Source organism: Culex pipiens, chromosome 1 (genome assembly GCF_016801865.2).
Source record: "Culex pipiens pallens isolate TS chromosome 1, TS_CPP_V2, whole genome shotgun sequence".
NCBI classification, from domain to species: Eukaryota; Metazoa; Arthropoda; class Insecta; order Diptera; family Culicidae; genus Culex; species Culex pipiens.
The window spans coordinates 121,253,960-121,269,644 of record NC_068937.1 but is presented as its reverse complement, the minus strand read 5'-3'; the positions used below and the strand labels follow the sequence as shown (position 1 = coordinate 121,269,644).

At 36.1% G+C, this 15,685-nt stretch overlaps 2 protein-coding genes across 2 annotated transcripts in view; both read left to right on the top strand.

Moving 5' to 3' along the window:
- Nucleotides 1–14,552, top strand: part of LOC128092823 (uncharacterized) — an 81,752-nt gene extending 67,200 nt beyond the window's left edge. The window contains exons 3-4 of the mRNA XM_052707595.1: nt 13,261–13,424; nt 13,538–14,552. Of these exons, the coding sequence (XP_052563555.1) occupies nt 13,261–13,424; nt 13,538–13,918 (545 nt within the window). The 3' untranslated portion in view covers nt 13,919–14,552. The remainder of the gene's footprint in view (nt 1–13,260; nt 13,425–13,537) is intronic.
- Nucleotides 3,240–5,540, top strand: LOC120423289 (uncharacterized). Its single transcript, XM_039587051.2, has one exon. It carries the CDS (start codon nt 3,726–3,728, stop codon nt 5,355–5,357), a length of 1,632 nt encoding a protein of 543 aa, XP_039442985.1. The 5' UTR covers nt 3,240–3,725; the 3' UTR covers nt 5,358–5,540.
- Nucleotides 14,553–15,685: the final 1,133 nt, after the last annotated feature.

The following is a 15,685-nucleotide window of genomic DNA, read 5'->3' as shown; positions in this document are numbered from 1 at the left end:
TTGCACAAAATGAAGTTCATAACTTAATTTGGCCCAAACTCGACGTGCGACAAGGTAGCACGATCACGACGATTTGTGATTGCATGTTTGGGTCAGTCAACAGGTGAGGGTGGACAGGTTTTTGGTTTTGCCAAACATGCCAATGGTAACGCATTTTTTTGATTTTTTGATGGGTGCATGCATTTGCCCAAAACAAGTTGGTAGTCTGCCCTATGGCCATGATTTGCATAATGTAATTTGAACGTTACCCTAAGGTACATTAGGTGCATTCCACAATATGGAATTGTATTGGTGATTATCACGTCAATTTATGGGGATTGCTTCAACAGGCTGAAACTCGAAAGGCAGAATCTCAGAAGGTCGAAATTCAAAAGGCCGAATTCGGTCTATTGTTCGGAAGGCAGAACATCTCAAAAGGCCGAATGTATTTAAAGGCAGAATGATTATGGAATTTTGTTCATATTTTCACAATTTTCCTTGATTATTATGATGTTCAAAGATACAGTGAGCTAACGAAATGTGTTATTGTTGTATTCTGTTTATCTTTACCGATCATATTATTACCATGTATACACGTGAGAAGAGGAGAATGAATTAAAGCATTTCAAAAGTGTTTTAATCTTGTTGTTTATTGAATTATGGTGACGAAAACCGAAATTTGATCATGCATCAAATAATTACAATTTTTTTGCGGCAAATAAATAGAAACTTTAATAATTCAGTTAGCAGCTGTGCTAGAAAGTTATGTCTTCTTTTTTTCGAAATCAATTTTTGGTACATAACTATGTGGTTTATTAAAAAATAGCAAACCGCGCCCGAAAAGGCGGAGACGCATTACAAACGAATTTTGGAATGCGTTTCCGCCTTTTCTGGCGCGGTTTGCCTTATGAGAATTCTGCCTTTCGAGTTATTTAGCTTTATGAATTTAGGCCTTTCGGGATTCGGCCTTTTGAGATTCGGCCTTTCGTAGGAGACCCAATTTATGAATATAAATTTCTATGCTCCCAATTTATAATCATTTATATGAATGCAAATCAAGAGTTTTTTTTCTTCAAAAAAGGTCCTATACGCTATTGTATTTCTTATGTTTATAGGACCTATTAAAAAAGTAATGTTTTTTATACGTTTAATCATCAGTTACATTTCGAGATTCTTGAAAATTATTTTAAAAAAAGTTTCGATTATCCGAAGCGCGATTATCAGAATCACTAACATAAAAATCTCGTTTTTTTCTAATTTTAACATCAAATTCGAGTTCTGCAACCCCATTTTAGTCAAACTTAAATGGTTGATTGCCACTAAAATTTAAAATAGTAGTTTATGCAACAAGTGGTAAAAAGTGGATTTTTTCAGCACGAGTCGTACATTTATCCAACGAGGTTCACCGAGTTGGATAAATACGAAGAGTGCTGAAAAAATCAAGTTTTGCAACGAGTTCCATACAACATTTTTTGCAATTCCAAAAAACACACTGAGTGAAATTTTATGTCAAATTTTCATGTATTTTGTCAATAAATCGTTTAAATCAAAAAAATGTTGAAAAGTGTTACTTTTCGAAACAAGTGCCCATTTGAGTGCTGAAAAGTAGAATTTTTCAGCATTTATTTTAAAAAGTGTTGCTATTCGATTCTGTTATTTTTGGTACAGAAAAGTAGGCTATTTCGTCGTTCAAGAACGACGGAATTGCAAAAATGCATTTTTATATATTCCTACGCCGCCATTTTGAAATTAAATCACTTTAGAGTAGTTAAGGGGACATATTGAAGCTCAACAATCAAAATAAGACAACGAAATTCATCCGAAGTTTTGATTATCCGAAGTGAAATGTTGCCAAGGCCTTCGGGTAGTCGAGTCTGGACCGTATGAATAACTACGATTATCCGACGCCTCGATTATCCAAAGTTTCGCTTATCCGAAGGATCTTCAAGTGTTCGTAGAAATTAGCTGAGGCTTATTAGCGAAGATTGGCTTAGGAGAAAATCAGACGAATACTTTGTATGATCGAGTTTGGACTGTATAATGAATTTAATTACTTAAATTCTAAGAACTGAACACAAAATCGTCTTTTAAGTTCATCAAATTTTCAGCTTTTGGTATGTTTGGATGGTGTTTGGGTTGTAGCTCACCAGGCAGCGCTCGTGTCGCCGTGAGTTGATGTATCTATGAAAAGACGATGGATTACAAATAAATTTGTATAAGTCTCCTCTGTTTGTCTGTGCTAATACGCTCGACACTTACTCTGTATTTAGATTTCTTCTCAATATCAACATTGCTTCAGCTGTCAATATTTTTTTCAGTCCTTTCAAGTAGGATGCTTTGAGTTTTCGTTCTACACCCTTACCAAAAATCATGATTTTCTTAGTTCAATATCCCACTTTTCATACGATTTTTTGAGTTCAGGTACTACAACCATGAAAATGGTTATATGGGTTGAACTGAAAAATTTGTATAAAAGTGGGATATCGAACTCAGAAAACTATGATTTTTGGTTAGGTTTTTCGATGGTCCCTTCATTATCGACAACGAGATAGTCCACTGTATATACTTTATGTAGATTATTTCCATGTAACTAAGGTAGAACAAAGCTCTAGAAGTACGCATGCGTGTGTGAATTATTTGTTGAAAATTAATTGCTTGATTTGCTTTGCAAAACCACGTGGACACTTATAGAACTTATTAGAAATTGCTTATAAAAATCAAAATTGATTGTATGAAGCATAAACAACCACAGATCAATTTTAGTTGTAGCACATCAATTTCTGTTTAAATGTTTTAGTTTCCTCGAAAAATATTGTTTTTTTCCTGATTTATCGAGGCATAAATTATGAACAATATTTCCACCGGCCTAGTTCTTATTATTATTCCTTGCTTGTCTTGATACAAAGTGTAAACTAACACGAAATCGTTAACAGATAAAATTACAATGAAATGCAATAAAAAAAAAACATTTTTTTTTAAATATTTGCAGCCATTCAAAATTGTGAACACTAAATTATCAATTCGTTTTCACGCACATCAATATTTGAGCATCAAACATCATCCCAACATTCTACGACCACAAGAACTCCCGTTGTGTCAATAGCTTATAGTCAGTAAGTCAGACAGTCAGCGAGCCAGCAAGCTAGCAGCGCGCGGCGTTGAACTGAACGGGAAGAAGCTACAAGATGATGTGGCAAGGGTGAGCAGAAAAACACAATAAAAACATAATTTAGCTTTTGAAAACAAGGGGTTGAAGGGTTGAATGAAATTCGTTGATCGTCAACATGAAATGGAATTCTTCTTGCGGACTAATTATGTGCTCACCTTTACCGTTAGCATCTTGGACCAAGCGCACAAAATCCTGCCTGGTTGAAGGTCACACCACCACCGTCGAAGATAGGCACTTTAATTTCTAGAAGCCAGGTACCTGCGCGAGCCGTCCCGGAGCTCAACAGGTAAAGAAAAAGAGAGCAAGAAAAAGGACTCCGCTGGCTCAGTCGGTAGTCAGTGTTAGTTGTCAGGTGCATTCCACAAGTTTAGAAGCGAAAAAAGAGACGCTTAGCGAGGTTGTTGTGTCAAATTTCGGTGGTTGTCAGTGAAGTTTTGAGTTTTACAGCGAAATTACAGTGAATTAGCGGTGTCTGAAACGAGTTTAACCACGGGAAGTGGAAGAACTATGCAAAGTTAGTGAACGGCAGTACAAAACAGAACTCCGGTGACGGCAAAGAAGCAAAACAAAACACAAAATGACGACTCGTGGTGTGGAAATGAACGGATCCGTGATGGGAGTTGCGATGGGCTACCTGGATTTTGCCCCGGAACCGCCGGCACCAACTGCTGTACCGGTGACGGAACATGGCGACATGAACGGTGCCGCAGGCCACGAAACTCGTGAGATAGCATCAACAAATGCCGCCACAGTCGCCATTCCGTCGAACGGTGGAGGTGACGTGCGGATTAAATTCGAAACTCTCCAGCCGCACGAAACTCAGGAAGCGATTACGCTGTACAATCCGGTTGGCCACCAGATGCATCTGCCGGGTCATCACCAGATCCAGCATCAGCAGATTATCTATCTGCCTCCGCCCCAGCATCAACAACATGTCGTCTTAATCGATCAACACTCGCAGCAGCACCTGCACAGTCCGGTGTCGTACGCGTCCGGCCTAACCGGTCACCTTAATCCGGATGGGCTAGTGACGATTGCTCCGTCAAACGGAAACGGTGCCCCGCTCGAAATGGGTACGCAAATCATTGTCAAGCAGGAAGTTATTTCTGAAGAGGATCATCATCAACAACATCAAATTCAAGTGGAGCAAGATCAATCATCGATGCAGAGCATGGCCGAACCTTCGGAAGGATCCGGAGCGATGAGCCAGAGCTACCAATCGGACGCCAGCGAGGAAATCAAGAATGGAACAATGGACGAGTCTTCCGGACAGTACAGCAATCTGGAAAGCCCCACCAACTCGAACGATCCCAAAACCCCAAATGCTCCGAAAACTTGGACCGCAGAGGACATGGAATCGGCCCTGGAAGCCCTGCGCTCCCAAAACATGAGTCTGACCAAGGCATCGGCCACTTACGGGATCCCGTCGACGACTTTGTGGCAGCGAGCGCACCGCCTCGGCATTGACACTCCCAAAAAGGAAGGTCCGTCGAAGACCTGGAACGAGGAAGCACTCAACAACGCTCTGGACGCGCTACGATCCGGAACCATCTCCGCTAACAAAGCTTCCAAGGCGTACGGAATCCCATCTTCCACGCTGTACAAGATCGCTCGTCGTGAAGGTATTCGGCTGGCCGCCCCGTTCAACGCTGCTCCCACCAGCTGGTCCGCCGAAGATCTGGACCGTGCCCTCGAAGCGATCCGCAGTGGACAAACTTCGGTCCAAAAAGCCAGCACCGAGTTCGGAATTCCAACCGGAACCCTCTACGGACGCTGCAAACGCGAGGGAATCGAGCTGTCTCGGACGAACCCAACTCCGTGGTCCGAGGACGCCATGATGGAAGCGCTGGACTCGGTCAAGCAGGGACACATGTCGATCAACCAGGCCGCGATCCATTATAATCTGCCGTACAGTTCGCTGTACGGGCGGTTCAAGCGTGGCAAGTACGAGACACCAACCAACGGAGCCCAGAACCAGAACAACGTGGTGAACCACGGAGGCGGTGGTGGTAACGGTGGCGGTGGCGGCGGACAGGTCAACTACTTAACCACGCAGGTCGCGCCGATGCAGGGTATCGCGAGCAGTCCCCAGATGGAGTTCAGAATTGAACCGCCGCCGCAGCATTACGAGCACAACCCGGCCAACATGCAGCACTACAATCCACTGCCAACGATGCAGCAGAACTACTTGAACTTTTCACAGCATTAAAATACTCTCCTTTGACTGAAAGACACGTAACTGAAAATCACTCAAATCGCATATCAATTTAAGAGTTTAAGCACTGATACGAATACTTTAATACTGAACATGATCTTCAAGAATATAATGTTAAGTGATACCTACTTATGTAATTTAATTTGAACAACGTTAAATAAAATGGAAAATCCAATATTGGTTTTCGTTTCATTCTGCCCATAATAAACTTCAATTTTAGCAGTAATTTACCTAAAATCGATATTGAATTAATAAGGCAAGGCTTCTGTTTATGGTAGAGTAATCATCAATAAAACGCGGGGAACAATGATAAAATGGCTCTCCTAAGTTGAAGTTTCAACCGATCAGACTCATATTTGGGGAAAAGGTGTGTCTACTGGATATACGTCTGCCATAATAGTGGCTTTGATTATGGACGCTCCCTTGAAAAGTTGTTCATAAATGTTAAAATTCAGGGCTGTCTCATTGTTCCCCACTCCTTTCAGCCCATGGGTAACAATGAGACACATTGATTTTTCTTCATTAAACTTTTCAAAATCTACGAAAATCTTTTAAAACATGAATTAAAGTGATTTTTGGCATATGAGCAGTTCTCTAGGATTTCGGTCATTCGATTTTTTTTGTATTTTTTAATCCGACTGAAACTTTTTTGGTGCCTTCGGTATGCCCAAAGAAGCCATTTTGCATCATTAGTTTGTCCATATAATTTTCCATACAAATTCGGCAGCTGTCCATACAAAAATGATGTATGAAAATTCAAAAATCTGTATCTTTTGAAGGAATTTTTTGATCGATTTGGTGTCTTCGGCAAAGTTGTAGGTATGGATACGGACTACACTGGAAAAAATAATACACGGTAAAAAAAATTGGTGATTTTTTTATTTAACTTTTTATCACTAAAACTTGATTTACAAAAAAACACTATTTTTAATTTTTTTTATTTTTTGATATGTTTTAGAAGGCATAAAATGCCAACTTTTCAGAAATTTCCAGGTTGTGCAAAAAATCACTGACCGAGTTATGAATTTTTTAATCAATACTGATTTTTTCAAAAAATCGAAATTTTGGTCGTAAAAATTTTTCAACTTCATTTTTCGATGTAAAATCAAATTTGCAATCAAAAAGTACTTTACTGAAATTTTGATAAAGTGCACCGTTTTCAAGTTATAGCCATATTTAAGTGACTTTTTTGAAAATAGTCGCAGTTTTTCATTTTTTTAAATTAGTGCACATGTTTGCCCAGTTTTGAAAAAAATATTTTTGAAAAGCTGAGAAAATTCTCTATATTTTGCTTATTTGGACTTTGTTGATACGACCTTTAGTTGCTGAGATATTGCAATGCAAAGGTTTAAAAACAGGAAAATTGATGTTTTCTAAGTTTCACCCCAACAACCCACCATTTTCTATCGTCAATATCTCAGCAACTAATGGTCCGATTTTCAATGTTAATATATGAAACATTTGTGAAATTTTCCGATCTCTTCGAAAAAAATATTTTTGGAATTTTCAAATCAAGACTAACATTTCACAAAGGCCAAACATTCAATATTACGCCCTTTTAAAATGTTTGTCTTGATTTGAAAATTCCAAAAATATTTTTTCGAAAAGATCGGAAAATTTCACAATTGTTTCATATATTAACATTGAAAATCGGACCATTAGTTGCTGAGATATTGACGATAGAAAATGGTGGGTTGTTTGGGTGAAACTTAGAAAACATCAATTTTCCTGTTTTTAAACCTTTGCATTGCAATATCTCAGCAACTAAAGGTCGTATCAACATAGTCCGAATAAGCAAAATATAGAGAATTTTCTCAGCTTTTCAAAAATATTTTTTTCAAAACTGGGCAAACATGTGCACTAATTTAAAAAAATGAAAAACTGCGACTATTTTCAAAAAAGTCACTTAAATATGGCTATAACTTGAAAACGGTGCACTTTATCAAAATTTTAGTAAAGTACTTTTTGATTGCAAATTTGATTTTACATCGAAAAATGAAGTTGAAAAATTTTTACGACCAAAATTTCGATTTTTTGAAAAAATCAGTATTGATTAAAAAATTCATAACTCGGTCAGTGATTTTTTGCACAACCTGGAAATTTCTGAAAAGTTGGCATTTTATGTCTTCTAAAACATATCAAAAAATAAAAAAAATAAAAATAGTGTTTTTTTGTAAATCAAGTTTTAGTGATAAAAAGTTAAATAAAAAAATCACCAAATTTTTTTTTACCGTGTATTATTTTTTCCAGTGTAGTCCGTATCCATACCTACAACTTTGCCGAAGACACCAAATCGATCAAAAAATTCCTTCAAAAGATACAGATTTTTGAATTTTCATACATCATTTTTGTATGGACAGCTGCCGAATTTGTATGGAAAATTATATGGACAAACTAATGATGCAAAATGGCTTCTTTGGGCATACCGAAGGCACCAAAAAAGTTTCAGCCGGATTAAAAAATACAAAAATTAAAATTGAAGAAAAAAGACCGATTTCGTAGAGAATTGCTCATATTTATTGAGTTCTAACTATATTTAACCAAAAATATAATGTTATGTGGTATGAATAAAAGGATTTTGTAAATTTTAAAAACATTTTAGTTTAACTTTTGTTTATTTAAGTTTTATGTTTGTAAAATTGCTTCAAAATGTTCAAGGCAAGTCATCGGCAATGGAAAAATATAAAAACTTTATGTTTTACTAGAAAAGTATTGATTTTCATAGGGTGTCCCCAGCGATGGAATAATCATCATCAAGAGAAAATCTCTGGACGTTCATCATGAGAAAAAATCCGAAAGGAGCATTGCTCTCCTCTCTCGTGCACGAAAGATCGGTAAAAAGAATCTAAAAAAATCATCATCTTGATTATTCGGTGGAATATCCTTTTCACTACACTACAAAAATTCATGGTAATATTACATCTGGGAAGGGGTACATCTTTTATGTTTGAAAAAAGGTGTAATTTTACCTCTGGAAATGTGTAATTTTACCACTTTTCTGGTGTAATGTCACTTTTTCAGTCTAAATTGAGGTAAAATTACATCATAAAAGAGGTAATATTCAACCTTCCAAAATTAAAGCTTCCAAATTTACATTATTTTTTTCTGTGTACTATACTTGCAAGTGTAACGTCACACGTCGAGAAATGACCTGTCACATTTTGTAGATGGGCAATGTGTGTAAACAAAGTGAAATAAATATTATTAAGTGGTGCTGACAAGGAAATTCACAAAAAATCATCAGCAAATTGATTTTCTTGGAGAATTTCGGGAGCGATTTTCTTATGCGTGATTTGCCTCCTCTCTTTTTCGCGGGTGAAGAAAGTTCGTAAGCGAAATTGATTTTTTTTGCGATTATTTCATCCCTGGGTGTCCCATTGTTCCCCGCAGCTGTCTCGTTGTTCCGGCCAAGTGCATCTACAATGAGACAGTTTAATAACTGTGGCTGTAGACGTAAGATCGTTCTCATATTTTGATCAACGTGGTAAAAACACATTAAAAGAAAGAAAATGCATCAAAAATCTCATTAAAACATGCTGATGAATAAAACAAAAAATAATAATCGTTGTAAGTTAAAAACCAAAAGTGTCTCTTTGACGATTACCCTACTCTACATTTCAACTCTCGTTGTGGTGCATGTGGTTTTGTATTTATGGCAGTTGTCTTTCAATACGCAAATACTATCACTGATTTCACAAATTATAAAATGGTTAATCTTTTAAACAATTTGTACGATCTTTTTCAAAGCAGTAGTTGATGAAAGCAAGCGGTTGGAACCAAAAAAATATCCTGATTGTTCGTTTTATCTGTTTCTAGTAATGATTATTGATTTAAATGAATGATTAATATAATAAACAAGGATAAGGTGGGGCAAGTGTAACACGCTAAGGAAATCGATGCCAACATTTCAAACAGCATCATGTACAAACCATGAGTTTTGAGAAAAGCGCATTTGAATGTTGAGCATCCATTTTCAATTACCATTTTAATATAAAAGCAAAATAAGATGTTCTAATGATAACAAACGATGAATAACGTTGTTTTTGTGGATACTTGATCATCCATATTCAATAAAACATTATTTCCGTAATTTTATTTGAGAAAAACAAACATAACTTCTTTTGAAATCACCAACGTCGATATCACCCTGCTGTCACTGAGGGGGGCGCTTTGTTATGATTCGTTTTTCTTCGCCGAATGTACATGGCGCTTTTTTCATGTTGCTTTTTTTTCGTCACGAGGTTTATGTAGCCTTTTGTTTGACAGGTTGACAGGGCTATATAAACTGGGACTGCTGATGGCAGAGATTTTGTTTATGTTACTTTATTTAAAATCATGATTAAACAGACTTTACTGAAGTAACTTTTGCTCATTTTTGGTGGAGAGGTAGCTTATTAGAAGTACTTTCAGAATATACAATAACCCAGAAAGTGTCAAAATGTACATGATGCCTTTTGAAATGTTACCGTCGAAATGGTTGTTAAAATCCATTGAAAACGTAAATAAATCAGTCGGATTTTTTGATAATCATCCTATTCCAGGTCTTGACCAAGAAATTAAAAAAAATCTGATTTGTACTATAAAAAAAAATCACATATTAAAACAATAAATTATTAAGAAACATTTAGTTTTGTTTTATATTCCCTTTTGCAGTATTATTTGGATTTTGCCTTTGTATTTTTTTATGAATGTTGGATCACATTCAAACATTATTAATGTTTGAATTTTATTCTTAGCATTTCTATATTGATAGTTTCAGAATCAATTATTTAACATTTGGAATCATATATAAAAAAATGATTGTTGTCTATAAAAGCACAAAAAGACACTACATTTAAATAACAGTTTTTACTTTGTTTACTTTAAAATGGAGTTTTCTTTTTTTGAGGTACATGATATATATTTTTTTTCAAAACAACCTTTCAGTGATAATGTTTTATTTAAAAAAAAGCTTATAAAAAGCAAATTATTCATAATAAAAATGTCTCAAAATGAGTCAAGAAATAGGGGAGCAGAATATATAGTTTTTCATAATTTAAAATTACTTAAAATAATTTAAGGAAATCTGAAGAATAACGAATTAAAAACCACGCAAAAAAAAAATCTACTCTCTTTACATTTTGTCTGTAATCAAAATCATTTCAAAACATTTTGTAAAAAAAATGAATTAAAGTGCACAAAAGCGTAAAAAGTGTTTTTTGTTAAGAAGATTTGAATATTTTTTTTTCAGGGGAGTTAATCAAGTTTTTTTTAAGTTAATGATATCAAGGTATTTAATTGCAATCTTTAAAATAATTACAATACAATTTGAAACAAAACAATATAAAAAAAAATAAAAACTAATTTTGTTTGCCTTTCTTACAAAAGAAAGGTTTAAGGTTTGCTGGAAACCCGCTCATAAAACCCACAATTTTTATATTTCAGATTTTTAGCCGTGGGGACGAGCATTTGTTTTTTGATTCACAATTTTGGCTAGGAAATATGGTCAAAACCACGTTTAGAGGTATTTTTTGGACTATTTTGCAGATAACACTTTCAAATTAAAAGAATTCAATTTCAAAACAAAAAGCCATTTGAAAGCATGCGCCATAAACTGTTTTTGTCCAAAAGTTGAAGCTTTTCCAAAATGTATTTCCGGTGATATTGCCATATTAGTGATTTACGTCTTATTTTTCGTCTTATTTCTCGCTCAAAAGATCAACAAGTTGTCAAGTCTAAGCATAAACGCTAGCACATTTACGCTTGCGCGTTTTACGCTGCGCGTGAAAGTGTTCTCTCTGGGCTCTCATAACAGATCGACAAAGTGCAATATCGATATATATTTTTTTTAGGTTAATCATAGACTAACATTGAAGACTGAGTACCCTTTTTGCCTTCCTCACTTTACTGAGGAAAGGCTATAAAATCACTCGGAAAATGAACTTTTTAATTAGACCTCCTAGACCTACCTTCATTTGTACATATCGATTCAGAATCACCAGCTGAGCAAATGTCTGTGTGTTTGGCTGTATGTAGACATGTGTATCAAATCAATGTCACTGGAATATCTCATCACATGCTCAATCGATTTTGGCCGGAATGGTTTTAATCGATCCGTCTCAACGTCCCCTAAGTTGCTATTTAAATTCATGCAGTTTTATCATGTATTTAAAAAGTTATGTTAAAAAAACTGTTTCAAATTAAATTAAAATTACGGTAAAAAGGGTGTTTTTCATGAAACCCTCACATGTTATATATTTTTAGAAAGCATATGAGAAGACCCTTCTTGTGGATTAAGAATTTTCAAGATCTGGCTTGCCTATCTAAAATTAGAAGCAGTTTTAAAAATGGTATGAACTGACATAACCTCAAATGGTCCCGTCTGATCGCCACGTAAAAAGCCTTGTAGAGGGATGCCATTTTCCTGAAAGGCGGTGTCTGTATAATCTTGACAAAAAGTCTGTAGGAAGTCTATTTTTTTTACTCGTCACTTATTTTTATTAGGACCTCTTAGGTGCTGCGATCACGTAAGGGGAGATCCATAAACCATGTGGACACTTTAGGGGATTGTTGTAATCACTCTATAAATGAGAGGAAGGCATCAACCACCTAAAGGTGGATTAAGTAACGTTTTTCTAATGATGTGAATGCAATATGTTTTTTCTTAATTAAACATAATTATCTTACGACCCATAATGTACCTCTGAAATTTAAAACAATGGCATTTGAAAAGAAAAGAAAATTAAAAAATGAAATAACAAGCCATGGTCGCAACATGTGAATGAATAAAGTGTTTTAAAGTGAATTTTTCACCTGCTTAGTTGTTTTGCAATTATTAGTTTTTCAAATATCCAAGTATTGAAGAGATTTTTTTTGCAGAAAAAAAAAACTTTTTGCGGTGTTGTACATTGAAATTCCACAAAAATTAAAATATTTTTGATCGATCCCATATATGCTAAATATGATTTTAAACGCAGGAAAATGTATTTCGAATTATTTTCAATTGGTTAAACTTTTATTTTCTTTAAAATTTTGATGTTTTTTGATTTTTTTTTGTAAAAATGTTTTACTAATATTTTTGATCGCTAATACGAAAAATAAAATAGAATATAAATTTTATTAAGCTACAAAAAGATATGAAAATATGTAATACAATATGGCGGTGAAACCATATTAGAAAACAACCAGGCTTAACTTGAATAGGCCCTCTGAAATGTTCCAAAATGATCGAGAATATTAGAGGCAAGATCTGGAACGAATACACTAAAACCCCGATGGTTCGACACCAGTTGTTGTCAAACGAACGGGGCTACTTTTTCGTTTCAAATTTAAATAGTGATAGTTCGTCACTGTTTTGGTTCACTTTGTCAAATCAACGTGGTAAAGACTTAAACAGAGTCATACAAAAAGTGACCAACAACCGAGTAAAGCGGAAATTGAATATCGAGACTAATTTTTATTAAATGCAATAAAACACTTCAATTTGCTTTATTTTTGATTGAAACATTTTTGAGGACAATTTTCATTTCTGAATATCCTCAATATTTAGGAACAGGGTAAACGACGAAAAGTATTAGAAAATAACGTGACTTTGTGGGAAATTTTGATGAGGACTGTGAATAACAGAGTCTGTGCTTTACTAAGGAAAATGCATGTTTTTTTATCCAGTACCTAATGTAGACTCATCAGCACTTTGACGTTAGATTACAGCTTCTAAAAAAACACAAACACAAAAATACACTCTCACAGACACACAAATATATACTGACAATCCACGGACTGCTTTGCTAACTGGCTGACCTATTCCAATACCGTTTAGATTTCACCACAAAACGAAACCTAACGTTGTTGATGTTTTCCAAATAGTCCAACATCAATAAGCCATTTTGTATGTTTTCCATCTATCCGATCCACGCAGCAGTGCCGGCGACAACGGCTCTTCTCGTGCAACGGCTTGCTGACCTTGGCGTTCGCGTCCATCTGGCAGGCAAATTTGGAAACACCCGCCGGTGCTCTCGAATCGATCAAACCCTGGTGGTGCCCATAACACCGGCCTGTCCACTGGATTCGATCATCGCCAAGGTAAGTTAAACCCCCTAGTGGTAAACAAAATTTTAAAATTTGAAACTGGTGCAGGTCGAACGAAAATGTGTGGTCCACACTGAGTTGAATCAACTTTCTGATTTTTGTTTCAGCAAGATGACGCAACGTTTGCCGAATTCTGCCAATGGATTTTTCTGCTCGATCCCGATGCGGAGAGGCCATTTTTGATCACGTTGAGTCGGTTTCGGCTCCGTCTGGACTCCCAAGTTATCGTGGTAACAAGGAACGACTCGAATCTATTTGATCATCACCACCAAGCAAGCCTTGACAATCTGTTGCGTCGGGACGCACTCGCGGGTTCCTTGCGAGTCAACGAAACTCGGGATAACCCGGTGCTGTTGGGTTCCTTGGATCATTCGTTGCAGGATTTCCAAGGGGCGCGACACGCGGTCTTCACGCTGACGCAGCTCTACAAGCTGAACACCACCGATGACGGTTCATGCGTTTGCTTGGCGTTGGGTAATGACGTTTGAGTTTTCCAAGCTTGTTTTGATTGTGTTGTTTTTACGCTTGTGCTGGTACCGTGAAGGGTAGGCAAAATTCGGACCAGAAGTCTCGAAAACGATTTTATTACGCCCTGTTGATTGGATTTGGTTTGGTGTTTTTTTTTTGCGAGACGAGAACGAAGTTGATTTTTTGTTGTTGTTTTGGTCCACGCGGAAAGCGATCATTGATTTCGCTTCGATCGCGCTCGATCTCGACTACACACGTGACAGATTGAGATTGAATGGAATCGAAAGCTCATCGTGGTTGAAGGAAGTTTGCATGTTACGAGAATGGTTTTTAATGGTTTCTATTTCTATTTTTGCCATGTTTTATCCTTGCTAGATTGATCGAATGCACATTTTGGGCTCTTGAGTTTGCTGCAGATAGATCTGTGCAGTCTTTTAGAAACCAATGTAGCAACGCTCATAAAATTTCTCATTAAACTTAAGATCGGGTAACCTTTGGTGAGCGTGTAGATGGCTGAGTATTGACGTCAAACAATTTTTAATTGAAAGTCGGCTTCTTGATTAACCTATTTAGGTGACACTTACGTCATCAAAAGGTTGGTTGATAGATTTATTCGCATTATTATTTGTTTTAAATCTAGGGTTTCATTTTGGGTTAATACATTAGGGCAAATATGACTATTTTAAGCAAACACCTATCTTCGCCATATGGAGAGTTTGTTGCACGATTAAAGCTTCAAAAATACTATTTTGGCCATAAACTTACCAGCAACAGCATCGCCTCGATTAAGCACCCAAATTTATGCCATTTACTGGCCAAAATATTTAATTTAATGCACGTTTGATCAAAATATCTATTTTGCGAAATCATTTCTTATCACGTTGAGCGCTTCACCAACTTCACCAACACCACCAGCAGCACAGCCAGCGACTACTAGAATAGAATAAAATAACTTTTGATTAAAATCTAATTAAACAGAAATGTTCACAAAAAGTTGCTTTTCTTGTTGGTGTACATGGTTTTAGTAAATTTAAGGAACACTCCAGATTATCCAGCATCATTTAAACACGACCGCTCATTTTAGGCTTAAAATGGGTATATTTCCTCTACATCGCCGTTGTGATATCTTTTCGGTTGAATAAAAAATATAATTTAACCCAAAAATTACGAACTCCTCGTCACAGTGTCCTGATGATTATCGAGCTCGAGCTGTCACAGCCCTGTGAAATATATTGGGTGACATATAGGGCGGTCAGTCGAAAACAACAGCTAGAAGTCACTTGACAAAAAAAAATCTAGAAAGAGATAGCAAATTTGATGCAAACAAACCCCCAGCTGCCATGTAAACATACTTTGAATGTGTTGGTAAATTTTTGACTAGAAAGCCTTACATATGTAGCACGACGATGACATGTAGAAAGTTACTACTAAATCGCTGTGTTACTTAGGTAATTTTTAACCTCTTTTGGTTTCCTTGAACACTATTCTGATGGTGTACATGATATTGCGCAATGCTTTTCTTACGCTGCATTTAAAAATGACTGAAAACAAGATTGCTTTCTTTTCATGTTGATTTGATCGCAAATCGAGTAAAAAAGCAACGTGTGAAGTCAAACCTCAACGACAACAATAATCTGGGTAATTACAATCGAAAATTAAGTATCTTTGAGTTGGGTTGGGCACCAAAACCTACCCTAACCATGGTTGAATAAACTTGCAAACCGTTAACAATGCACGCCGAGATTTGAATGTAGAGAGAGAAAGAGAGAGTTGCAGTGTGTGAGCAG